Consider the following 27,138-nt stretch of genomic DNA (forward strand, 5'->3'; position numbering starts at 1 on the left):
ATAAAGCGGCAGCTGAGGAGCACGGGGAAAGGTAATGATGGGAGATGAGAAAAAGGTGAGGCAATTGTAGTTCTAAGCAGGTGCAAGGAAGCTATAGGTGTCTCCACGGGAAGCAAGTTCAGAATATGGCGGCCTTAGCGTCAAAACAAAAGGTAGTTTTGAGCCCTCTGAGGTCAAAAGATCAGCAAGAAGCCACTTGCACATGCCCAGTTGGAGCGTCAGCGGTCTTAACCAGTCTTAACAGGCTCAAGCTCCAACTAGACACAGCTGTCTCCAAGTTCCTGAAAGAAAAAAACAACTTGGAAAAACATCTTACTGTTGAAGCTGCCTGGTCTTTACAGTACGGGCAGGCTGTTGTGTAGCAACAATTAAAGCAAGCTTCATCAATGAAGGCAAGCTGAATGGATCTGAGGACTACCCTGAGTTTCAGAGGCGGCCCATGGAGCACAGGGTCTTAACTTCGGTCTCTAGACCCTCAGAGAGTGAACCGTTGCCAGAGCTCAGGCTCTAGGAACAGAGGCAACCCAAAGCATGTAACTTAGAAATTCTACTCTGCATCTCTAGGAAGCATTGTACCACATAAACCATATGGAGGTAACTTTTGCCATTTTAAAAAGAGAAAATGTGGATGATGTGAAGGTATCTCAAAATTACATTCCAAACCGAAAATATCCTAGCGAGTGTGATTGTAGATGTTGTGCAAAACGTTCAGACCCAGAGCCAAGAGAGAATTCCCAGGGTGTGAGTCAGATCACATCCTTCTCAAGAACACATGCTTTCAGTCTCCCGGTCCAGGAGCAGACAGGCACGCCAGGGCTCGCCTCGTTGCTCTGCTGACACCAGTATTAAGACCTGATCCTGGGACTTCCCTGGTGGTCCAGTGGTTAAGACTGCGATTCCACTGCAGGGAGCACAGGGTCGACCCCTTGTTGGGAAACTAACAGTCGGCATGCTGAGTGGCCAAACAAAATAAAAGACCCAATTTCACAGCCCTTACCTGACATCCTTGGGAGCCTCAGAGCAAACTGTCATCCGGTCTATTTTTTGTTTTTGTTTTCGTTTTTTAATGATTTATACCAGCTTCCTTCCAAGGGAACTGTGGGCAGCTGCTATACACATGAAATTCAAAATAAGACATTCAGTGATATAACAGATCAAAGACTGTTCAAAGGAAAGAATCCTTGATGGCACGCCAGAGATGGTGACAATTGGGGTCAGGCTTGGTGGCTGAGGCTCCCAGGAGAGAGGAAAACTGGTTGAGTTGAACCATCCTGTTCTCTATTGGGAGGAAAGTGTAGAAACTGATCAAAGACACATCATTTCCTGGATCTAAAGCCAATCAAGCCTTCATCACATGAGACCTTGCATAGATGACATGTTGAGCGACAAAGTCCACAGTCTCCTCAGCACCAAAATTCTGCAGGCAATTCTCATCCTGATCCTTTATAAGAAGCAAAGTGTAAAAGGAAGTCAGTGAAGGCATGGTTCTGGGGAACCAGGATGCTGCGATCTCACCTGAGGGCAGGACAGAACCCAGAGTATCTAGATGGATTTGTTAAAATTCCCACTATATAAAAACAATAGATACAGGTTTCCCTAATGACAGAGCCAGTCTGGACGGAAAGTCAAGACAGTCTCGGTCCTGCCAACAGTTTACTGTGTGATCCTGGTTAAGTTCCAGGCTGTCCTGGGCTTCTGTGCTTTAGAGGGCACACGACACCCGCTCTGCCTACTCCAGAAGTGTTGGGAGGATCAGTGAGACAGCAGACGTGGAAACACGTACCCCTGCAGGCAGGGTGTCGTGCGAGGTGTGAAGTAAAGAGCAAGAAGCATTTGAGTTGAATGGCCTCCACCCAGTGCGGCTCCAGTCTCAGGCAAGCCGTGGTCTCCCTTCCTCCGGACCTACTCCACTGGTGGTTTAAACCCCATCATCTGTTGACTTCTGTCATCAAACAACAGAAGTGAGAGAGGCAGACAAGAGGCCCATTTGCTTTAGCCCAGGCATAGGATTTGGGGGTGAACATAGAATTTTGCTTTTTAATTTTATTTTACTTTATTATTTTCATCTCAGAAAAACGCTTGACTTTTCCCAAGCACTGACACATTTGACTGATACCCTTATTCCTAAAAAATAAACCCTCAAAATTGCCTTTGTGGAAAATGTAACAATTCTCTTTGAAGAATTATTAATGTTGATCCAGGAATCTATGCAGTATAATTCAGCAGAATCTGGCCTGGTATGCAGCACCAATATTTTGGCCACCTGATGCAAAGAGTTGACTCATTGGGAAAGACCCTGATGCTGGGAGAGATTGAGGGCAGGAGGAAAAGAGGACAACAGAGGACGAGATGGTTGAGATGGTTGGATGGCATCACCGACTCAATGGACATGAGTTTGAGCAAACTCTGGGAGACAGGAAAGGACAGGGAAGCCTGGTGTGCTGCAGTTCTTGGGGTCACAGAGTTGGACATGACCTAGCAACTGAACAAACAAAAAATTCGGCCTAGTCTAGCCAGATCGGAGAAGGCAATGGCACCCCACTCTAGTACTCTTGCCTGGAAAATCCCATGGATGGAGGAGCCTGGTGGGCCGAAGTCCATGGGGTCGCTAAGAGTCGGATAAGACTCAGCGACTTCCCTTTCACTTTTCACTTTCCTGCTTTGGAGAAGGCAATGGCAACCCACTCCAGTGCTCTTGCCTGGAGAATCCCAGGGACGGGGGAGCCTCGTGGCTGCCGTCTATGGGGTCGCACAGAGTCAGACACAACTGAAGCGACTTAGCAGCAGGATAACAGAGTGACAAATGCAGCAAGGAGCCACGAGTTACTCTTAATTTCTTTTATAAGCAGGAACGGGGTACAACAGTGATTTGTGTAATAACTTTATCTCCTCTGAGGTATTTAGGGAAACCTAGTTCTGCAACCTGAAGTAAAAGCCAGCATAAATTATTTTTAATTTTTAAAGTAATTATTCATATTACCAAAATAAAATTGCTTATACTTAAAGAATGAAGAAATACAGAAGGATCCAAAGAAAAAGTTGGCCCCCAACCCCGGTCGCCCACCATCCTCCGCCCTAGTGCCACCCACCCCTTACAGGAGGTCATGGTAGAAGTTTAGGTATTCTTCCGTAAACATTATGTTCATAGGCAGACACATATGGTCTAGCCTTTTCAAATAAGACGTAAATGGTATTAAACCATTGTCGTTTGGTAAAAGAAACAATCTGATCAAGATGCTTTCCTCTCCAGTAGAAGTTCTCCATAGCCACAAAGACAATGAAGGGGAAGAGATGTGCAAACCCAAATTTCCTGTAGGTAAAGCAAGGGTGTGGCCCCGATGGGAATGGGAAGAAGAAAGCATGGTGGCCGGGGGACAATCCCTGCACGGCTTCCAATACCAAGACCCTCATGCACCCCAACACCAGGCATTAGACAGGTTCTTCAGGCTGAAGGAAGGGATGGATGAACCTAGAGACCCCAGGGTCCAGAGCAACGTAGGGTTAATAGCCAAAGCAGGGGTGGGGTTGGTCCCTGTCCGGGTCACCCCAGGAAGAAGGCTGGACCTCCCATCCGCCAGCCCCCTCCCACACTGCAGACCTGAGCCCCAGCACAGCCGCCCCCCGGGTTCTCCATCTCATCTCTGCTCTGCCTCAAGGTGGGGGTGACCCGTGTGTCCCCACAGGTTCACGCGGGTGGCGGCACAGGACTGCGAGGTGCTGGGCCAGCGCATCCCCGCAGGCGCTGTGCTGGAGACAGCCGTGGGCGCTCTGCACTACAACCCCGAGCACTGGCCGAACCCCGAGAACTTCAACCCCGAGAGGTGAGTACTGCCCTTTCAAGGGGGCTGGTGGGGGAAGTGAGTGTGAGGATTGGAGGCAGCTGCCAGGAGACAGAGATTTAGTAAAGTGCCCCCAAAGTCCAAAGCTGCGGCAATCAGAGAGAAGTTTTTGAGGCATAATTTCTAAAGGAACTAAGTGTACCATTTTTGAAGAGATCAAAACACAATCCAGAGGTTTGGCCATTTCCACAGCACTGCATGCAAGTAACAAGGCACTTTGAGGTGGGTGTCCACTGTTTGTTCACACCAAGAAACAGGACACCTTTCAGAAACACGTTACGATGTAGCAGGATATCACTTCCTTTTTAAAAAAATGAATGCCTGTTCCAAAACAAGAGTATCAACAATTTCTTCAGGAATTCATGAAGCCTGGCTATGCTAACATGGTAGACCTGAATACCCCCTTCCGTCCCCGCATGGATTTGGTCCATTGTCTAAATTTCATTTCCAGACTCCCAATTTAAAATGTCTGAGCAGGCATCTGCACTTCCTCCTCATGAGAGAGGATGCGTGCCGCCTCCTGGTTGATCTGGCAAGTGAGGGGCTGGCCAGCTGGCAGCTGTGTTTCCACCATTAGTGGCTCCATCTTCCTGTTAATGCAGCCCTGACTCTACAACCCCGGTCCCTGGGAAACAATGGCAGTAGGACCCAGATAAGTAACACTGTGCTGCTCAGCAGCTCCTGGAATTACAGTAGAGATCCAGACACATAAACAGCAGCTGCAGGGTTTATAGCATCACCTTTGAAAACAAATGGCCTTGAAACAAAAAGGGCTTCCCTGGTGGCTTAGGCAGTAAAGAGTCCCGCCCACAGTGCAGGAGACCCGAGTTGGATCCCTGGGTTGGGAAGATCCCCTGGAGAAGGAAATGGCAATCCACTCCAGTATCCTTGCCTGGAGAATTCCATGCACAAAGGAGCCTAGCAGGCTACAGTCCATGGGGTCGCAAGGAGTCAGACACAACTGAATGACTTCACTTGAAAACAAAAAGTGCCTTAACGTGAAAAGTGGATCAAAGATTCTTGGGCCCAGGAGATCCAGAGGCAGTAATAAGTGAGCTGGCCACTATTACAAAATAGTGGTTGTCACCTAGCGTTACTGTCATGGAACACGTATGGCAAATGCTGTCATTTGGAGCTGAAGAAGAGCTTCCAGTGAGTCAAATACTGCCACCCCCAGAGGTTCAAGTTGCGTTCTTGAACCAGAACGGCAAATGTGGGCAGGGAGACAGCTCCCATCATGGCATCAAGAGACAAACTGGTAGGACAAAGCTGTCAGAAGGGGCTGGTGCCCAGGGACTCTGCTTAGGAAGTGGATGCCCACCAGCTAGGGTCACCTTCTGGCTGCTGGGGAAACTGGAGCCATAGGTGAAGCTAGGGCTGTGGTTTCTTGGAGACCTTCATCCTGGATTCTAGTGAGTCTGTGGGCACATTAACCACGCAGTGAATTCATAAGGAGAGGCAGAGAGGGCAAAGTTGATGTTTGGTGATTCTTTGAATTCAACAGTGCCTGGAGGGCTTGGCAGGACAGGAGGAGCGGAGCCTGGACTGAAGCATGTGGAAGGGTGGCCACCTGCTCCGGAGCCTTGGGGACTGACGGGTCCAGCAGAAAACGATCCTGCAGACCCCGGGGGGCAGGGCGCAGGGGGTTGGAGGGTTGAGGCCCCATCTGCCTGGTAGGAGGAGCGTGAAGCCCTGTGTAGGGCAGCGGTGTTCCGGGCTCACCACGACCATGCTGCCCTGCAGGTTCACTGCCGAGGCGCAACAACGCCGGCGGCCCTACACATACCTGCCGTTTGGGGCGGGCCCCCGGAGCTGCCTCGGGGTGCGGCTGGGGCTCCTGGAGCTCAAGCTGACGCTGCTCCACATCCTGCGCAAGTTCCGGTTCGAAGCCTGTCCCGAGACGCAGGTGAGCCCCGCCCGCTGCTCCAGGCGCAGGGGTACCCACCGCACCCCAACTTCCCACTCCAAGAGCCTTCCACCCGTCGCACCTCCTGCCTGCTCAGGCCTCTTCCCTTTCCGGAATGCCATCCCTCCCCCTTCCCCACCCCCAGTCTAATCCCATCCTCCGAATCCAGATTGGTGTTCCCTCAGACCCCAAAGTAGCCACTGAGAAGTCCTGCTCACTGGGTGTCTCCCATTCCTAGCCGCACCCCAGTTCCTCCAGGAAGCCCTCCCTGACGACTTTGCCAGCCACAACAGACCGTTACTTTTTTTGAAGTCCTGTTTCAAGTGTGCTGCATACTTGCACTGTCTGGTATTACAGCCACTAGCCACACGTGGCTATTTATGTTAGTAATGCTGCTGCTGCTGCTAAGTCGCTTCAGTCGTGTCCGACTCTGTGCGACCCCATAGACTGCAGCCCACCAGGCTCCCCCGTCCCTGGGATTCTCCAAGTAAGAACACTGGAGTGGGTTGCCATTTCCTTCTCCAATGCATGAAAGTGATAAGTGAAAGTGAAGTTGCTCAGTCGTGTCCGACTCTTAGCGACCCCATGGACTACAGCCTACCAGGCTCCTCCATCCATGGGATTTTCCAGGCAAGAGTACTGGAGTGGGGTGCCATTGCCTTCTCCGATGTTAGTAATAAATCAGTACAATTAAAAATTCAGCCCTTCATTTGCATTAACCACACTTCAAGCACTCAGTACCCACTTTCACTAGTGGCTGCCACAGGGGATAGGACAAGTCTAGACCGTCTTGTTTCTTGAGCCTGTAACTGGTCTTCCATCAGGACTCAAAGACATCGATCGGAAAGCCTGCCTGCCCCCAGCACTAAGGCCTGGTGGCACTTCTCTCCTTGGAGGTCCCATGGTAGCCATGAACAGTCCTTTCACACGCGGCTGTAGAGGATACCCTTTCTCGAGTAATTCTGTGGCTTTTCTTCCTAATCTCCATCCCACCATCCATCTTTCCTAAATTGGATATAAGGAAAGCCTTCTGAATGGCAGCGGACTTTCAGCAGGGACCTCTCCCCAAGCCCCTGAGAAAGGGAGAGGGGGTCCTACTCAGTTTCTGGCTGGGTGCCAGGGTGAGAGATGAGAGGAGATGAGGAAGGTCTGGGGTTTCTTCACTACTTTGCACTCTGTGCCCTTGGGCAGGTCGGGTGGCCTCTCTGAACCTGTATGTTTTCATCTGCAGTGCTCTGCTCCCACCTTACAAGCAGACTTGTTACAAGGATAACTGGGGGACCCCTCCTCTGCGAGATTCCCTGGTAGCTCAGCTGGTAAAGAATCCACCTGCAATGGCGGAGACCCCTGTTTGATTCCTAGGTCAGGAAAATTCCCTGAGGAGGTACAGGCTACCCACTCCAGTATTTTGGGACCTCCCTGGTGGCTCAGGTGGTAAAGAATTCACCTGCAAGGTGCGATACCTAGCTTCAATCCCTAGGTTGGGAAGATCCCCTGGAGAAAGGAATGGCTACCCACTCCAGTATTCTGGCCTGGAGAATTCCATGGACAGAGGAGCCCGGCAGGCTACAGTCCATGGGGTTGCAATGAGTCAGACACAACTGAGCAACTTTCACTTTCACTTTCCTCTGCGGGACATTATTAACATAGGAAAGGGGTGAGTCCCTGTCCAAAACCAGGCCCAAGACACCAAGAGGCTCTGCGACCTCTCAGAGTCCCCCTGGGGAGGCCACTTTGCTCAGTCTCAGCCCTGCCCTCCCTCAGCCCAATTCCCACAACCTGCCTCAGGCCCATTCCCAGGGAACTTTCTTGTCAATAGGGTTAATTCTGACAGATATCTTAATTTCCTCTATTTTAGGTACCACTGCAGCTAGAATCCAAATCTGCCCTAGGTCCAAAAAATGGCGTCTACATCAGAATCGTCTCTCGCTGACACCACCTTCTCATCCAAAGAAAATCCTTGTGTGGAAATGTGGATTTTTGTTAAAACACCACCGAAGCAGTTGAAAGCATGCCAGGCCTATGAATATAAAAGTGGTCATTTATGTAACATTTTCTAAATGCTTAATAAATGTGTATTGCACTTAGTTTTGACTTTGCTAATGGTATTTAAAAAACAGATCCTCCTCTCAATAAAGGATTGGTACTAAATGAGTTAAAACATAGTTTGGACAAAATGACTGAGAACTTGGGGTTTTGGAAGAAATTCTGGCCTCCGGATGGAAGGCATCTATAGCGTAGGGGACACACAGATGCTCAAGAGGTCCTGATGGCCCAAGTACGGGGATCTTTTCAGTGTCTGCTGCATTGTGATGTTTAACTTAAGAGAATAATGTTGACCAGAAGCTCAACTTTAAAAGTGGTTCAAGAGCTTTATTATGCTTTGATTTTTCTAGGTAGAGTACTACCAACATTCTAAGTTTCAATGCACAGAAAAGTGATAAGAGGCCAAAATGTACTTTCTCTTTTAAAGTACATCCTATCTTAATGCTCTGTGGTGACCTGAATGGGAAGGAAGTTAAAAAGGGAGAGGTTATATGTATATATATAGCTGATTAATTTTGCTGTACAGTAGAAACTAACACAACATTATAAAGCAACTACTGTTGCTGATCAGTCGCTCAGTCGTGTCTGACTCTTTATGACCCCGTGGACTGAAGCACACCAGGCTTCTCTGTCCTTCACCATCTCCTGGAGCTTGCTCAGACTCATGCCCATTGAGTCAGTGATGCCATCCAACCATCTCATCCTCTGTCATCCCCTTCTCCTCCTGCCCTCAATCTTTCCCAGCATCAGGGTCTTTTCGCATCAGGTGGCCAAAGTACTAGAGCTTCAGCATCAGTCCTTCCAATGAATATTTAGGACTGATTTCCTTTAGGATGGACTGTTTGGATCTCCTTGCAGTCCAAGGGACTCTCAAGAGTCTTCTCCAACATCACGGTTCAAAAGCATCAATTCTTCAGTGCTTAGCTTTCTTTATGGTCCAACTCTCACATCCATACATGACTACTGGAAAAACCATAGCTTTGACTATACAGACCTTTGCTGGCAAAGTCACGTCTCTGCTTTTTAATATGCCGTCTAGGTTTGTCATAGCTTTTCTTCCAAGGAGCGTCTTTTAATTTCACGGCTGCAGTCACCATCTGCAGTCATTTTGGAACCCAAAAAAATAAAAGTCTGCCACTGTTTCTTTCCATTTTCCCCCATCTATTTGCCATGAAGTGATGGGACCAGATGCCATGATCTTAGATTTTTTTAATGTTGAGTTTTAAGCCAGCTTTTTCACTCTTCTTTCACCTTCATCAAGAGGCTCTTTAATTCCTCTTTGCTTTCTGCCATAAGGGTGTGTCATCTGCACATCTGAGGTTATTGATATTTCTCCCGGCAATCTTGATTCCAGCTTGTGCTTCCTCCAGCCCAGCATTTCACATGATGTACTATGCATATAAGTTAAATAAGCAGGGTAACAATATATAGCCTTGACATACTCCTTTCCCAATTTGGAACCAGTCTGTTGTTCCATGTCCAGTTCTAACTGTTGCTTCCTGACCTGCATACAAATTTCTCAGGAGGCAGATTCAAGTGGTCTGGCATTTCCATCTCTTTAAGAGTTATCCAGTTTGTTGTGATCCACACAGTCAAAGACTTTAGCATAGTCAATAGATGTTTGATGTTTTTCTGGAACTCTCTTGCTTTTCCTGTGATCTAACAGATGTTGGCAATTTGATCTCTGGCTCCTCTGCAACTATACTCCAAAATTTTAAAAAGAGCATTATAATTTTCTGTTTCTGGCTATGCTAGGTCTTTGTAGCTGTGTGTGCTGTGTGCTTTCTTTAGTTGCAGTGAGTGGGGAGTTACTCGTCAGTGCAGCACATGGGCTTCTCTTGTTCCAGAGCACAGGCTCAGTAGTTACGACACGCAGGCTTAGTTGCTCAGAGGCATGTGGGATCTTCCTGGATCAGGGATCAAACCCGTGGCCCTTGCATTGGCAGGCAGATTCTTAACCACTGAACCACCAGGGAGGTCCCCATCCTATCATTATTTTGATCAAAGAATCAAAATTCAGAGCTGAAGTTATTAACAGTAATTATTGTGTTGCTGAGAAGTTCAAATGTAACAAACACTCGCAAACTGAATCTCAGATCTGCCTCTGTGCCTTTTCCTCATATATAAAATGAGGACGCTAACCTAGATCACAGCCCCCTCCTCTGTGCAACACCTGAGCAGCATCATAGGGCTGATGCTGTATAGGTAACAGAGCAAGAATCTGCAAGGATGTGGTACCGAGGCTGAGCCTCCAGTAGGAAGTGCAGGCTGTTGCAGGAGAGCCTCCCCGACTGTCCACCACTGTGATTTCAGCTTCTGCTGTTTTTTCTTCCTGTCTCCCACCCCCAGCACCCCATGCTTCCCCCAAAGTGCCCCGTCTGCAGAGTTCCCTTCTCTGTCTGGCCTCTTAGAATATAAGCTGCCAGCCTCATGACTATTTGTTGTCAGTCTCTCTCTCTCACACACACATACGCATGCTCTGCATCCCACTACCTCTTTGCATGGGAATTCTGAGAGGTCTTTTTGACTTCTTCCCATCACAATGCCCACTCCCCTCCCATGCCCGCAGGAATAGCTGCCCTCCACTCCCACCCACAATCCAGCTTCATGGACCCCAGCCCTTTCCTCAATGTCCAGTCCAGGTAGGTGGCAATGCGCTTTCTCAAAGGTCAGCAAGGGTAGAGGCCTTGGCAGACTCCACAGTTCACTTGACTTTTCTGGAGCATTTGATCACCTCCTGCTGTTCTCCTCACCCATTCCCCCAACGAAGCCACTCCTGCTGCTTCCCACCACTCAGCTCCTAGCAGTCTCAGATCTGAGAACCGCAGGCAGAGGCATCATGTGGAAACTGGACACACTGTATCAGTAGGCTGGGGGATGGAAAGGAAGGGTGCAGGGGAAGGGAAGACACCTTGCTGAGGACTGAACCGAGGCCAGCAGGCATAGCCACCCAGGAGTGGGTGGAGGGCCTCAAGAGGTGGAGCCATCCTGCCAGCCCCTTCACCCCCCGAGACCCTACCAACCGCTGTGTGTGCAGCAGACACAGAACATCCACTCCATGTCCAGAACACAGTGTACAATAGTGGATCTGGGTTTTGTGGGGCTTGAAATCTGAGTTGAGGGAAAGAAAAAGAAACAAACATGTAACTTTCAAAGCAGTGGTTCCCCTGAGGGCTGTAGAAGCAGTCCCAGTGAATGAGGGGCTGTGAAGCTTCAGCCTTATCACCTTCATGATAAAACCAAGCACAGCCCTCCTCGAGGCCAGAAACAGGGGCTCTGTTTTATCCTGACACCCAGAAAAGTGACTTACCCTACAGACGCCCAATAAACAGACACTGAAAAATGAACCACAGCTGTCACCCATGTCAGATAAGTATTTTTTTTATTCTCAGACTCTGCTGTGACACTGCAGCACAGGTATTCAGATCTCATGCGGACATAAAAGCCTTATTCAGAGGGTGTTCTGTGCAGAGGCAGGGACAGGCATTCACACGCCAGGCCAGGTCCTGGGGGAGCCACTCATTCCTGTCATCTGCCACGACTAAGGGAAACCAACAGGGACTCAATGACACTACTCAGTAACCACTGGTCTAACAACTGGTCTAGCCACTGGTCTAACATGGGCCAATTTCAAGGCCAGAAGCCCAGGAGAAGCAGCAGAAATGCTGCCCGGATTAGACACACTGCAACAGACACGATGACTGTGCCATGCCAGGCCCACAACCCAGGACTTTCTGTACCAATGGCTACTGTGTCATTCTGACAAAAACAAATCCAGGTGCCACAAAGACCCTGAAATGTCAAACCACTGAAGAGACAGAAATTGTTGCAAATTAAAACTAATCCATAAAATAGTGTCTGGGAACTCTGTGCCTGATGCCAATCTGCAGCAAAGTCAACAACGAGTAAAAAATAAAACTTTAACACCCAAGTAAAAAGCAATAATGGATTCGCCTACCATCATTACTGGCCAGTCCAAAAGTGATTTAAAAGTCAAAATATTATCATCAGCCAGAGATTAAGAATCTTCGTAACTTCATCACCAAGTCAATGTTAAATGAACAGTTCATTAAAAGTTCTTTTCTTTAAAAAAAAAAAAACTTTCCCTAAACAGCTATTTCAAGTAAGATAAGCCAGAAAGGCATAAAACCATCGGGGTGCTCACTGCCGGCCGCTGAAGAAAGAAGCCAAGGAGAAGAAGGTGGGGGTGGCGGCTGGGGGCTTGGTGGAGGCGGTGTACTGGATGACGTACTCTGGGTAGGCCTGGTGCTTCTCGAAGATCACGAAGATGGAGGGTTCCGACATGCTGTTCACGCAGCTGTCGTACAGGATGTTGCCTTGGGCCTCCTTGATCGGGGGGCGGACGTAGGTGGTGCTGCCTCGGACGAACTCGCCCACCAGCACCCGAGCCAAGAACATGGTGTGGGTGTTGCTGTCGGTTTTGCTGTAGTGGTGGGAGTACGCAGCGTCCCGGGCAAAGTAGCTCCCTGCAAGGACACCAGGGTGAGCCTGTGGCCGGAAAATGCGAGCCCACCTCCTGCCAACAGGGCAAGACCTACAGCCTCTACCCTCCCTACGCCCCCGGTTTTTACAGCTTCTTCCTCATGAAGGGCTTCAGAGGGATCATGAAACTCTGAGATGGAAAACTCCTTTCAAGTAAGATCTGTCACTCCAACTCTAAAGGTCTCTGGGCCCCTCACTACTGACTCCCTCCCCCAGAATGTCAGCTTCCTGAGCCATAAAATGGGGCTGTGCCCCAACTTCGCAGGGTTAGTGTGGAAAAAGACCAAGACCCCACCCACAGAACACGCTGCAGACACCCGCCGCCCAGTACATAGATTCATGGATGAGAATCTGAGTTGGAAGCTGCTGCCTGCACATTCAGATTTAGGACCTACCAACGGCTCCCATGCACTCTGACCCCACAGCCATCAGACTGAAGCTAACGCACAGAACTGGCCGAGAAGCTGCTGACTACAGATCACACCACTACGAGGTTCTCTCAATTTAGCAGCCACTGAAGAGGAGAGGAGAATGTTCCTGTTCTCAGGAGGTGTTTAAGGGTAAAGTGGTATGATACATGCCACCTACTTCCAAATGGTTCAGAAATAAGAGACAGGGTGATAAATCCAATGTGAAGTGTTAAAGCTGATGAACTGGTAAAATTCATTTGGGAGGGTTTTTTAAATATTATTCTTGCACCTTTCCTGTGAGCTAGAAATTATTTTCAAATAAAGTTTAAAAATAACTAAGAGACAAAACCAGATAACACATTATAGCAAGAGTGACATGTTTACCTGAGTGTATTTGAGCGTTCAGATTTTTACTCTAAGGTAACAGCGTGGACAGGTGGGGACCTGACTCGGGGCTGGGAAGGAGGCGCTGTCTCCTCTTCCCACTCCCCCACAGGGACGCAGGCCCATCTCCAAGGGAAGCCAAACCCCAGCCTAAGCAGGGGGTCAGGCCTGGGGCTGCACACGGCAGGGAGGGAGAGTCAGGTGTTGACATCTGGGTCCCCCACATCCCAGCCCGTCCTACCCAAGTCTGAACTACTGGTCCAACCCATGCTGGTTCCCCACACACCCTCTGTCAATTTGTTTTAAGGTGGTTTCTGGGGCTTGGACAGTGAGGCCAAGATGATTCTGCCAGCAGGGGCGCTTACCCTTGCCATAGGAAGTACCGTGGAGACCACTGACCCGCCAGTCAAAGTTCTGCTGGCAGATGGCGTCAACTAAACCAGTGCTGGTGCCATGGAACAGCTGCCTTTCGTCCACCATCTTCCCACCATTTCTCTTCTGCATCTGCTCTTTTTGCCTAGAATCATGAAGGGAACGTATGCTGGAGGCAGAGGGCACTTGCCACTAAACACAGGCTGCCCAACCCAAGAAAACATGTCTTATTAGACATGCCATGAGACCAAGAGCCATGAGACTCCAGTCACGGGCCAGGAGCCTGGAAAGCTGAGAGTAGGACCTGGATGAGAGCAGAGAGAAGCCCTCCCTCCTGGGCTCCAGGCCTCCACGGCTCCTTGAATCCCCAAAGCAGACAGACGAGCCCTTAGAAGGCAGGCTGCTTCTTCCCAGTATCCTGCTCCCGCCTGGAGCCTAGCCAAGGGAGCTGGAAGATGCTGGACAGCAGGGGCATCCTCCTCCCTCTCCTCTAAGTTCCCTGATCTCATCACCGGGCCAGAGTACAGATGACCCTGCTCCAGCCTCTTGTGGGGAAAGGGGAGCAGAACCCCAGGCCCACCACGGGGACCTGCTGTGGATTTCATTCCCACACGGACATGTGCCCGGGGATATGCCAGCCCTTGGGCACAAAAAGGAGGCCCCTGCCCTCTGGCTGCCAGGACAATAGCTTTACATTCCCCAGGGTGAGGGGTGGCTTCTATGGACCCTCCCCTGTTGATCTCCAGGGAGGCAGAGTGTCTATTGCAAGAGCTGGCTTTGTCCCTGGGGAAGCCACAGCACCCACCCCCTACTCCACCCTGTCTCTGGAGGGACATGCTGGCACTGAGTTGTACAAGTGAAGGGGGGGACAGAAGAGGGGCGCAGCTCCCGATCCCTGCAGCCTGGGGCAAGCAGCAGCTGCTGCGGCGGATTATCGCTGCCACACCGGCATGTCTGGGAAGCAGCTGTCTGAGGGAACAAGGGACCAGCCCACCAAGAGCGAGCCCTGGACACACCACTGGTAGATTTCCCAGAGGGCGGGGTTCTGGACCCGTTCAATCTTCTGAATGGAGTAGAGAGGCATTGTACTGGTGAAGAGGCTCCAGACCTTCTGAAACTCTTCTGAGGATGAAGGGACGGTGATCCTCTATAACAGGCAAACATTTTTACTCTTATCATCAAAGTGTAGAATACAGCTCTCTTCCCAAGGCTGCTCATGGAATGCCAGAACCACAAGCAAACACAGACATCTTTCTGTGTCTCAGAGTAAAGGGGAGCATTTTCCTCACTCCCCTTAACTCCAAGGGGCAATCTCTCCAGGCTCGGATGCGTGCAATCTGTGGTCACTTCCCTCCTTTCCCTGGCAAAGCCAGCCAGCCTGAAGGACAGGCAGGCATTGCTATGTCAGTACCACCCCAGGAGTTCAAGCATGGTCCCTGCTCTCCTCCCGACCCCACTCAGGGCCAACTACAGGGTCTATGAGACCCAGAGCTGGTGCCAGTGGATGTGGAACACACATGTCTGGCAGAGAAGGGGCAAACCCTGCCACAGGCAGTGATGCCACAGGCCACGCACGACACGTGCTGAGGGAAAGGCCAGGTTGGCGGATGGCACACAGCAGCTCAGGAGCTCAGTGAGACCAGGGGCACCCCTCCATCCCAGAGAAGCCCGCCCCTCCCCTAGCGTCTGGCTCTAGGAAAGTACTCTTGACGAGCCCACAGAGGCCCCTGATTGTCACACAGAGGGACAACACACAAATCCCTGATCCTGCTGTCTGGTCCCCAACCAGCTTACCTGTTTTCAGGTCCATGAGGCTGGGCTCAGTGACCCTGTTCCAGGATCACTGGGGATTCTCTCTGCATCATTCTTTCCTCCACCCAAGTGCAGCCTTTTAATAACCACCTCATCCCCCACAGACCCTGAATTATCAGGGCTCTGTGTGAACATACATGGCTCTCTGCAACCTACAATCTGACTCTGGTTTCCCTGCTCCAGTCTCTCTGGAGGCCACCATGCCCTCTCCCTCAAGCCTGCCCTCCCAGCCCAGAGCCCGACAAGGACTCCCACACTTGTCACAGCTCAGCCCCCTGACCAGGGCACTCCACAGCAGGGCCTGACTTCCCTCTCCTGCGCCCCCACATCTATGCACGCCCTCCACCCGAGACACTTCCTGTGTCCTGTCTTGGGTTCCTTCCTCATCCATTTCGCATCCACCAGCATGTTCCTCCCCAACCTCTCCTGTGTAAGCGCCAGCCATCACCAGGTATGGACCCAGTGAGGCCTTCCTTGATCTCTGAAATACAGCCGCCTGGTCCCTGATGGCCAAGTACTGCATCTGCAGTCACCCAGCCCTCCAACGTCCTACCGGGGCTGCTGGTGTCTGGGTGTGCTTTGTGCATCTCCCAGGCAGGGGCTGTCAAGTTGGAAAAGCCAGTCTGCACAGTGCTTGCCGGGTCAGAGGCCAGAACCTCCACCTACACCTGGCATCATCAGACCCTGGCCTGAGCTCTTTACCCAACTCAGCACAGTGCCCACTGCAAGCTGCTAAACAGAGTTTTCATTCTCTCGTCTTCCAGTAAGTTCCTAGTATCCACTTCCCAACTGCAACTCTTCTTTTAGATGGCTCTCATCACACTGAACCCTCTCCTGGCTTCTTTCCCTTTTCTTCTTAGTAAAACTTTTATCAGCTAAGCAGCTTATAATTACGCCCTTCCTAGAAAACTTCCAGTTCATCTTCCTCCCTCCACCATACATCCTTCTCCCCTCAGGCCACAGCCACCTCCTGAGCAGTCATTTAGCTGTAAATAAGCCCCAAGATCTGGAAGACACCAAACTTAGGACTCACCTCTCAGTGGCAAAGGACACAGCACGGTCTGCTTACCTGTGTCTAAGAACACCCTCCTCCCAGCCTAGGGCAGTGCCAGTCTCATACCTTAAAGCCAGTGTCCGGCAGGGCTGAGCGATCCCAATGGTCAGGAATGTTCTTTAGGCCTTGAGAATTGATGCTGCTACAAAATGTAAAGAAAAACACTTAGTCTGTTCTCAGACATAAGTAGGCCTCTCAGAGGTGCCTCCAGCAACCTAGGCCATCAGTCTCGAGTCTCAACATATCATCTGTAAAGTCAGGGAGGAGGCAAGGAAGTACATAAGCACACTCTCCACCACGGGACAGCACTTCCATCTTGGCCTGTGTGGTCAAAACCAATCGGGCACAAGGGATCTGTTTTTCACCTGTACCCAAATACCTCTACCACATAAGGGAGAGAGCATTATGACTAAAGCTGCACACATAAACCCTCCCCATAATTTTATAAAATTCAAAGAGCCTTGAAACTTTCATTAAAAACAGCCTCAAGGCTTCCCTGGTGGTGCAGTTAAGAGTCTGCCTTGCAATGCAGGGGACATTGGTTCGATTGCCAGTCCAAGAAGATTCCACATGCCATGGAACAATGAAGCTTGTGTCCCATAACTAATAAGCCCACACATCTCAACTACTGAAGCGTTTGGGTCCTAGAGCCTGCACTCCACAAGAGAAGCCATTACAATGAGAAACCCATGCACAGAGTAGCCCCAGCTTGCTACAAAGAGAGAACGTCCACACAGCAAAGAAGACCCAGCATAGCCAAAATTAACTAAATAATTTTTTTAAAAAACAGCCTCAGTGAAACTAACACAACACTATAAATCAACTATACTCTAATAAAAAACAAATTAAGTTAAAAAAAACTCAGCTTCAATGATGTATAGTTGGCAGAACTATATATGTTTACATAAACATATGTAATATTTAAAAACATTTTTTTAAAACATAAAATTGATGTCAAAATTCACTTGGCAGTAGAAATTTGACTTGAACTGCTAAGAGGCTACTTGTGGTCTCTCTCATCCCTTCTTAAAGTGACTATGCAAAAAATATTAGCATGTTTCATTGCATGGATCACATAATACAAGCAGCACATGCTCTTTTTAAAAGTGAAATAAAAACTGAGTTCTAAAAAAATGTGGACCAAAGGGTTTAGAAATAAGGACTGTGAAACTAACTCCAAATCATTCCTAGTCAGTTTCAGAAGGCTCTGTTCTTCCCACAATAGATCTACCTTCTGTTTCTGCTGGCATGAGATACGTACCTTCTTCCTAAGCCTCAAAGAACTCTCACAAATAACTTTCCTAGGAAAATGGCACAATTTAAAAATAACTTAAAAGGTCCCACAAGCAAGAATCAGCCAGAAACAGACCCATGTAGATGTAAGATGCTAAAATTAGCAGGCAGGTTATAAAACAACTGCCTGCTAATTTCTTTCTATGTTTAAAGAAATTTAAGACAAACTTTAAAAACATATGCAAGGAACAGAAAACTATAAATAGGCCTGAAGGATTTGGAAAAAAAACTGTAGAAATGAAAAAAAAAATCTTTTAAGTATAAGTTCAATGGATAGGCTTATTAGCAGATCAGACAATCTAAAGAGAGGGTGGGTGAGCTGAAAGGTAAGGGCAGTGAAATTATCCAGAATGTGGGGCAGAGCAGTAAGAAGATGAGCAAGGAGGGGAAGAAGCCAAGACGTGGAAAACACAGTGAGAAGGCTTGAATTTAGTCACAGCCAAACTGAAGCTCCAAAAAGACAGTATCAAGAACAGGGTGAAGGCAATTTTCAAAGAGAACTAATGAGAAACAACAACCTACAGATTTAAGAAGCACAAAGAATCCTCAACAAGACAAATTAAAAATGCATATCTAGACACACCAGAGTGAGAGTGCCTGATACAAAGACAAATGGAAAATCTTAAAAGCAGCCAGAAGGGGAGGAAAAAAAGTGATTCTGGCAAAAAGCTTCAGTTAGACCAACAGCTGACTTCTCAGAAACAGCAATGGAAACCAAAGGACAGTGGAGTGATATCTTCAATGTTCCAAGAGAAAAAGAAACAAGTAAAACATCTATACTTGCGTAGATCCAATGTGGAAATCATATTGTGTGACCCCACTAACTGTGTAAATAAAGCATTTCTTTCTAAAAGCCACCCACACTAGAGTCTCAGTGGCCATGGAGGACCAAGCAGACTCACTTGCTAGAGTCATGACCACCAGCTTCCGTCACACAGGATAGAGGGAAGCACCATGCACTTTCCTGCGTCAACATGTGCAAGAGAGCAGGAAGATCCCAATCCCTCGTGTCTTAGTCTGAATCTCAACAAAATGACCACTCTTATTTCTGACATGTGGTGTCTGCCATGGTCCCCTGAAAACAAAGTAAAGTGAGGACAAAAGAGATCCAGTTTCAGAAAAGAGACAGGTTTTTCTAAACTGTACCAAACGTAGGCTCTGGATAGAGAAGGAAAGAAAAAAAGATGTCTAGGACTTCCCTGGTGGTCCAGTGGTTAAGAATCCACCTTCCAACGCAGGAGACATGGGTTAGATCCCTGGTTGGGGAACTAAGTTCCCATATGCTTTGGGGCAACTAAACCCACGTGCCACAACTACCAGACCTGTACACCATAATCAAAGATTCCACATGCTGCAACCAAGACCTGACAGTCAAGTAAAACTAATATTTTAGAAAAATGATATCCAGAAGTAGGATCACTCATAATTAACCAAAACTAAATCCAGAGGCAATCCAAAGAGAAGAGACAGATCAGATCAGATCAGTCGCTCAGTCGTGTCCAACTCTTTGCAACCCCATGAATCGCAGCACGCCAGGCCTCCCTATCCATCACCAACTCCTGGAGTTCACTCAGACTCACATCCATCGAGTCAGTGATGCCATCCAGCCATCTCATCCTCTGTTGTCCCCTTCTCCTCGTGCCCCCAATCCCTCCCAGCATCAGAGTCTTTTCCAATGAGTCAACTCTTCGCATGAGGTGGCCAAAGTACTGGAGTTTCAGCTTTAGCATCATTCCTTCCAAAGAAATCCCAGGGCTGATCTCCTTCAGAATGGACTGGTTGGATCTTCCTGCAGTCCAAGGGACTCTCAAGAGTCCTCTCCAACACCACAGTTCAAAAGCATCAATTCTTCGGTGCTCAGCTTTCTTCACAGTCCAACTCTCACATCCATACATGACCACTGGAAAAACTATAGCCTTGACTAGCCGGACCTTTGTTGGCAAAGTAATGTCTCTGCTTTTGAATATGCTATCTAGGTTGGTCATAACTTTCCTTCCAAGGAGTAAGCATCTTTTAATTTCATGGCTGCAGTCACCATCTGCAGTGATTTTGGAGCCCAGAAAAATAAAGTCTGACACTATTTCCACTGTTTCCCCATCTATTTCCCATGAAGTGGTGGGACCGGATGCCATGATCTTCGTTTTCTGAATGTTGAGCTTTAAGCCAACTTTTTCACTCTCCTCTTTCACTTTCATCAAGAGGCTTTTTAGTTCCTCTTCACTTTCTGCCAAAAGGGTGGTGTCATCTGCATATCTGAGGTTATTGATATTTCTCCTGGCAATCTGATTCCAGCTTGTGTTTCTTCCAGTCCAGCGTTTCTCATGATGTACTCTGCATAGAAGTTAAATAAACAGGGTGACAATATACAGCCTTGACGAACTCCTTTTCCTATTTGGAACCAGTCTGTTGTTCCATGTCCAGTTCTAACTGTTGCTTCCTGACCTGCATACAGATTTCTCAAGAGGCAGATCAGGTGGTCTGGTATTCCCATCTCTTTCAGAATTGTCCACAGTTTATTGTGATCCACACAGTCAAAGGCTTTGGCATAGTCAATAAAGCAGAAATAGATGTTTTTCTGGAACTCTCTTGCTTTTCCCATGATCCAGCGGATGTTGGCAATTTGAGCTCTGGTTCCTCTGCCTTTTCTAAAACCAGCTTGAACATCAGGAAGTTCACATATCGTTGAAGCCTGGCTTGGAGAATTTTGAGCATTACTTTACTAGCATGTGAGACGAGTGCAATTGTGCGGTAGTTTGAGCATTCTTTGGCATTGCCTTTCTTTGGGATTGGAATGAAAACTGACCTTTTCCAGTGCTGTGGCCACTGCTGAGTTTTCCAAATTTGCTGGCATATTGAGTGCAGCAGTTTCACAGCATCATCTTTCAGGATTTGGAATAGCTCAACTGGAATTCCATCACCTCCACTAGCTTTGTTCATAGTGATGCTTTCTAAGGCCCACTTGACTTCACATTCCAGGATGTCTGGCTCTAGGTCAGTGATCACACCATCGTGATTATCTGGGTCGTGAAGATCTTTTTTGTACAGTTCTTCTGTGTATTTTTGCCACCTCTTCTTAATATCTTCTGCTTCTGTTAGGTCCATACCATTTCTGTCCTTTATCGAGCTCATCTTTTAACTAAATGATAAATATTTCTGCATGGTAAAATACTTCATAGACACAGCCAAAAGGCAAAAAACAAGCAAAGAAAAAATACTGCAACTTACATGACAAACTAAGGGCTGATCTCCCCAACAGAAAGAAGACTCAATGTTTAAGAAACATACCAAAATGTTGGCTGAAGAATGGACAAAAAGACAAATAGTCCCCAGAAAAAGAAATGCAAATGGCTCTTACATGTTAGGAAAGAATATTAAACCTCACTCATAAGAGAAAACGAATTAAATACACTGAAATACCCTTTCCCACCTTTACTGAAGAGCTTGATGACTTCCTGTTTTCAAGGCTGAAGGAAACAGGCACCTCACACATTCTGGGATGAGTGTACATGGTTAAGCCCCACAAACAGGAACTTGCATTTACCATCTAGGACTCCAACCTGATGGCTCACCTCCACAACTAACAAACAGCACATACAACAGACATTCTTTGTGGTATCATACTCATATTAGCAGATCACAAAAAGGCAAAGCATTCCTCAAAAGGGGACAGATTAAACCATGGCAAATACACATGACAGAGAATCATGAAGACAGGAACAGAATTCAGAAGACTTCAATGAACTGAAAGAGAGTAATTTCTTTTTCCCAAAAAGTTGTACAATACTCTAAGTGAAGCTTTCCTGATAGTTCAGGCAGTGAAGAATCTGCCTGCAATGCAGGAGACTGGGTTTGATCCTTGAGTCAGCCCTAGAGAAGGAAATGCGCAATCCACTCTAGTATTCTTGCTTGGAGAATTTCATGGACAAAGGAGCCTGGAGGGGGTTGCAAAGAGTTGGACAAGACTGAGCAACCAATACACATACTGAAGTGATCACCACAGTAAGTCTAGTAATGATGTATTAAGTGAAAAAAGGTACAGAATAGTAGAGATAGAATGCTACCGTTTATCCAACAAAAGACACTTTTATGTACATTTGCTCATTTTTGCAACACAGTAAAGATAAACTAAAAATTGATGAAAATGGTTGCCCGCCAAGGAAACAGTGCAGATATAGAAAGGAGAATTCTAACTACTGAGTAGATCTTTTCACAGTTTTGACTTCTAAATCATGTTTTACACATAGCCAAAAATAAATTTATTAAGAAAGGGAGGAAAGAAGGCACACCTGGCTTCAAGGAAACAGGGATGGGCAACCCCAGGAGGTTACTCTGTTAGACTCACAGGCACTCTATCTGCTTGATATTAACCTTTTCCCTCTAGCTTCTTTAAATGACCTTGCCATGCTCCACAAGTACAACCATCGAAGTCCATATGTGACATCTTAAAATAAGAAACGGAAACACTCCGGGTCCTCTGTGAAATAGAAATGAGCCAGATTTCTCCAGCTAATGGAAGAGGCAGTTCTCTTGACAGCAACGCTGGCTACAGTCCTGGCCTGGGCTGTCACACATCAAACTAATGGGCACTGTGGTACCTCTCGCCATCCAAGCCACCATCCCCCAGTAACTGGCAATGGGGATTGGAGAGAATTGACCCCTCCCCCAGCTCCAATCCCAGCCCACATGCCTCAAACCTAAAACTACCAATTCAGAGGTGTCTGATCAGTGCAGAGCTCACAAATTTGTTCCTGTCAGCAGCAGGAGGGTCCTGCTCCTAAATGCTCTTAAGGCCAGGCACAGCCCTACTGGTTTCTGGTAGTCTGATAAGGGAGCTCACTCGGGGGACAATTCGTGCCTGCAGCATCTGCTTTTGGTATTTTTAATTTTCCATGATATTCAAGTATTAAAATAATGGAGTTTTGGAGGCGTATTCCATTATTTCAACATTTACAAAAATTCAAGTCTGTGATTCAATTATTCACTTGAAAAGACACTTGATAAGCTAGCTTCAAGTCTAGACTGGCCTGCAGATCACAACAAGCAGCCTTGTAGTTAGATATCCCAACACTGCTACCCATAAGGATAATTCTTTCTCTGGTCCAATGCCTTTGCAACTAGTGGAATACGTATGCCAGTAATCAAACTGCTCTAGATGACTCTGAACTGGAACTGCCATTCATACATAACACAACTGGAGGACAAAGAGGAACTTTAAATGCTTTGTTAGAAACAAAAACCACAGTTTGCTACCAGTGGGGGAAAAAAACCAGCCCTGAAAAATGGTACTGATGAATCTATTTGCAGGAGAGGAACAGAGACACAGATGTAGAGAACAGACTTGTAGACACAAGGATGGAAAGACAGGGTGGGACGAATTGAGAGAATAGCACTGACATGTATACACTACCATGTGTAAAACAGGTAACTAGTGAGAATCCGCTGTGGAGCACAGGGAGCTCAGCTCTGTGCGCTGTAATGACCTAGAGGGATAGAATGGGCATGGAGGGAGGCTCAGGAGAGAAGGGGTGTATGTACACATACAGCTGATTCAAGTTGTTGTACAGCAGAAACTAAGACAATGTTGTAAAGCAATTATATTCCAATTAAAAAATAAATAAAAACAAACATACAAACAGAAAAACCCCGAGCTGTTCAAAAAGATATCTTCCAAGTCATAAAGCAAAAGATACAATCACTTGAAAATGGAACCAGAAAATTATCAGAGTTAGATCACTATTATTTCTTCACATTCTCTAAGTTAAGTCTAAACTAAGAAAGAACTTTCTGGTTTCTGGAAAAATCTGCACAAGAATACCTTCATGTCACAGTAACATCACTGGCAATCTTAAAGATAAAACATCTAATTAAGTGATTTGGGGGATATCTTTTCCTTTCTATTGTGTTTGGCTTATCATTTAATGCTTTGTTAATTATATCTGTATCATCATTAAAACAACTATACATCAAGCATTTACCTTTTTATAACTTTGTTAAATATTATACCTTTATAATACATTTTTACTTGAAGTATGGTAAATATATTTCCATTTACCATATAGGTAAACATATTACCATTTACCATTCCATGGTAAAGATTTTTCCATTTCATGAAGCCTCAACCTTCTTACAGATCACTCATATAAACAGTAGCACATTGGTATTAAGTGAAAAGTAAAGTAGCTCAGTCATGTCCGACTCTTTGCGACCCCATGGACTATACAGTCCATGCAATTCTCCAGGCCAGAATACTGAAGTGAGGAGCCTTTCCCTTCTCCGGGGATACTCCCAACCCAGGGATCGAACCCAGGTCTCTGGCACTGCAGGCAGATTCTTAACAAGCTGAGCCACAAGGTAAGCCCGGTATTAAGAAGCAAAGTACAAATATACTCAGTGGGCAAGGCACAGGAAATAGAGACAGAGTGCCAGGGCATAAGATTGCAAGCCAACTAACCCTCTTGATGCTATAGCCAGTCTGAGTAGGTTTAGTACCTGTAGTTGAGCACGTATCAGCTGATACACATATTACATAACAAATTCCCCAAATGCCACCTACCAGGTCTGCTTCATCTTCACATCTTGGGGAGACACATATTTGGGTCTTCGGCAAACCTTTCTAACTGTGCCATAGATCACATTTTTCTGAATGAAGGCTGGTGGAAAAAAAACACAATATACATACAGGACGGCAGTGCTTTATCAACACAAATTAAACAGGTTATAAAGCTAATTCAAATGTTAAAGCCCACAATCAGTCTGTTAAAAATAAGGCAGTTTTACACATTTCAAATATTCATAATAGGTATCTGTAGGAGACTGGATTTAATGAATAGATGAATGATTAGTAATTGACATATCAATTATACATGAGTGCTTTTAAATTGTTCCTTCCAATCTTGTTTAAACTATTATTTTGCTCAGCAATTTTTCCCAGCTTGGATATAAAAAAGCTCCAGCCCAGCCTGAGACCAAATTACCACATCTTGAGCCAGTGGGATTTAGAGTTAATATAATAATTTTACGAGTAAAGTTTTTCTTAGTTTGACTAAACTTACTCAACAGCAGTATTTCTCAACCTTTTAAAACCTGTATAGTCTTTAACAAATGAAATTCTTACTCTATGCCAACCCCCAAGATTCTTATATTCATCCTGAGGGCAGAGAGGGGAACCTATCTTTCAGGCTGAAAAGTCATGAAACCTATAGATTACATGTCCCAACCACCAGGAAATCTCTGTCAAGTCTTACTTTCTGCACATAAACAATTTATTTGACTTGAAAAACTAATTCACCCTACTGCATTTGAGCATATACCCTGTGATCACCTAGGCGTGTGTCCCTCATGCTAGAGTCCAGGTAGTCAAGAATGGGCACTCCCGGGCAGTCCCCAACATTCTGATTGGGAGACCATACTCCAGACATGGCTACCACAACCCCTTCAGTTACCCATCACTCAGCCTCTCACCAATACTCTGCTAATTAGCTTACTTAAACAGGTTTTTCACTGGTCTGTTGACTAGCAATGCAATGACTCTTAAATAACCTTTTATCAGTTCAGTTGCTCAGTCGTGTCCACCTCTTTGCGACCCCATGAATCGCAGCACGACAGGCCTCCCTGTCCATCACCAACTCCTGGAGTCCACCCAAACCCATGTCCATTGAGTCGATGATGCCATCCAACCATCTCATCCTCTGTCATCCCCTTCTCCTCCTGCCCTCAATCTTTCCCAGCATCAGGGTCTTTTCCAATGAGTCATCTCTTCACATCATGTGGCCAAAGTATTGGAGTTTCAGCTTTAACATCAGTCCTTCCAATGAACACCCAGGACTGATCTCCTTTAGGATGGACTGGCTGGATCTCCTTGCAGTCCAAGGGACTCTCAAGAGTCTTCTCCAACACCACAGTTCAAAAGCATCAATTCTTCGGTGCTCAGCTTTCTTCACAGTCCAACTCTCACATCCATACATGACCACTGGAAAAACCATAGCCTTGACTAGCTGGACCTTTGTTGGCAAAGTAATGTCTCTGCTTTTTAATATGATGTCTAGGTTGGTCATAACTTTCCTTCCAAGGAGTAAGCGTCTTTTAATTTCATGGCTGCAATCACCATTTGCAGTGATTTCGAGCCCAGAAAAATAAAGTCAGCCACTGTTTCCACTGTTTCCCCACCTATCTGCCATGAAGTGATGGGACCGGATGCCATGATCTTAGTGTTCCGAATGTGGAGCTTTAAGCCAACTTTTCACTCTCCTCTTTCACTTTTATCAAAAGGCCCTTTAGTTCTTCTTCACTTGCTGCCATAAGGGTTGTGTTATCTGCATATCTGAGTTTATTGATATTTCTCCTGGCAATCTTGATTCCAGCTTGTGCTTTCTCCAGCCCAGCGTTTCTCATGATGTACTCTGTATATAAGTTAAATAAGCAGGGTGACAATATACAGCCTTGATGTACTCCTTTTCCTATTTGGAACCAGTCTGTTGCTCTATGTCCAGTTCTAACTGTTGCTTCCTGACCTGCATACAGGTTTCTCAAGAGGCAGGTCAGGTGGCCTGGTATGCCCATCTCTTTCAGAGTTTTCCATAGTTTATTGTGATCCACACAGTCAAAGGCTTTGTAGGTGAAATTAAAAGGCGTTCGAGATACATGAATGGGCTAAGTATTTGTGAGACCTGTTCCCTATGTCCCTCGAACAAAGTAAAGCATGAGGCCATCTCCCTAATTTACCATTAAAGAGAATACACTAGGCGAAGTCCTAAACAAGCCCTGACCATGGGGATTCTGCCAACCGATACCAGCTAACAGACATCAGAATTCTGGCTCTGGAGTCTTGGCATTTATTTGCCTTCAGTGACTGTTCTGTCACTGAAGGACAGAGTCCTTCAGGGTCACTGAAGTTCCTGAAAGGACAGAGTCAAGCCTTCCCTGATGCTACAGAACGAGTCATTTGGCCTGCTGTGTGTGTTTTTTAAACGAACTTGCTTCCTAATAAATATTTAGTAAATAAATCTGAGTGGCAGACTGCCACCTGAGACTTGCTTTCACTCTGCCGAGTAGTGAGGTTATGAAGGGAGAAGTCACCTGAAACCACTGTGGCTACTGTCATCTACCAACACACAGACCAAAGAGTTTTGCCCACCACGTGAGCTTGGGGCAGTCTGCAGGAAATATGCTTTTCTTAAGTTTGCAGTAAACTCAGTGTGTGTTCCTCCCCACCCTCATCTTGACTATTCTGTCCCTTGGGGGAGCTGCCTGGGTTGAGAGGCTGCATCTGACATTTCTAGTTGATTTGATAGTGTTCAGATACTTTAAAGAAATATTTTAAACTGTGGTCAGCAGCAGTCAGATGGGTGCTACTTGTATAGACTTGATCTTCAGGCCAGTCCCAACTTATTATTCCATAGATTTCTCACAATCCCCTTGACTGCACTTGTATTTATCAGACTGTGGATTGTAAAACCACCTCACACATGGCTGATATTTCCCAGCAGATACTGAAAGCTGTAAGCAGTTCTCACTGTAAAG

At 46.8% G+C, this 27,138-nt stretch overlaps 2 protein-coding genes across 5 annotated transcripts in view; one reads left to right on the top strand and one right to left on the bottom strand.

Annotated features, from left to right (window-relative positions):
* The window catches only part of TBXAS1 (thromboxane A synthase 1), a 173,175-nt gene extending 165,343 nt beyond the window's left edge, over nt 1–7,832 (top strand). For all 3 annotated transcript variants that reach the window (XM_061414882.1, XM_061414884.1, XM_061414883.1), the window contains 3 exons: nt 3,684–3,821; nt 5,583–5,745; nt 7,604–7,832. In XM_061414882.1, the coding sequence (XP_061270866.1) occupies nt 3,684–3,821; nt 5,583–5,745; nt 7,604–7,678 (376 nt within the window). In that variant the 3' untranslated portion in view covers nt 7,679–7,832. The remainder of the gene's footprint in view (nt 1–3,683; nt 3,822–5,582; nt 5,746–7,603) is intronic.
* Nucleotides 7,833–11,156: 3,324 nt separating this feature from the next.
* PARP12 (poly(ADP-ribose) polymerase family member 12) overlaps nt 11,157–27,138 on the bottom strand; it is a 46,322-nt gene continuing 30,340 nt past the window's right edge. The window contains exons 8-12 of one of the 2 annotated variants that reach the window (XM_061414880.1): nt 24,173–24,269; nt 16,393–16,465; nt 14,477–14,607; nt 13,454–13,605; nt 11,157–12,278 (exon numbers count right to left, since the gene is read on the bottom strand). In XM_061414880.1, the coding sequence (XP_061270864.1) occupies nt 11,953–12,278; nt 13,454–13,605; nt 14,477–14,607; nt 16,393–16,465; nt 24,173–24,269 (779 nt within the window). In that variant the 3' untranslated portion in view covers nt 11,157–11,952. Of the gene's footprint in view, nt 12,279–13,453; nt 13,606–14,476; nt 14,608–16,392; nt 16,469–24,172; nt 24,270–27,138 lie in introns of both variants that reach the window. The other variant, XM_061414879.1, reaches the window with a different exon arrangement.

This window comes from Bos javanicus, chromosome 4 (assembly GCF_032452875.1).
Source record: "Bos javanicus breed banteng chromosome 4, ARS-OSU_banteng_1.0, whole genome shotgun sequence".
Classification (NCBI taxonomy): domain Eukaryota; kingdom Metazoa; phylum Chordata; class Mammalia; order Artiodactyla; family Bovidae; genus Bos; species Bos javanicus.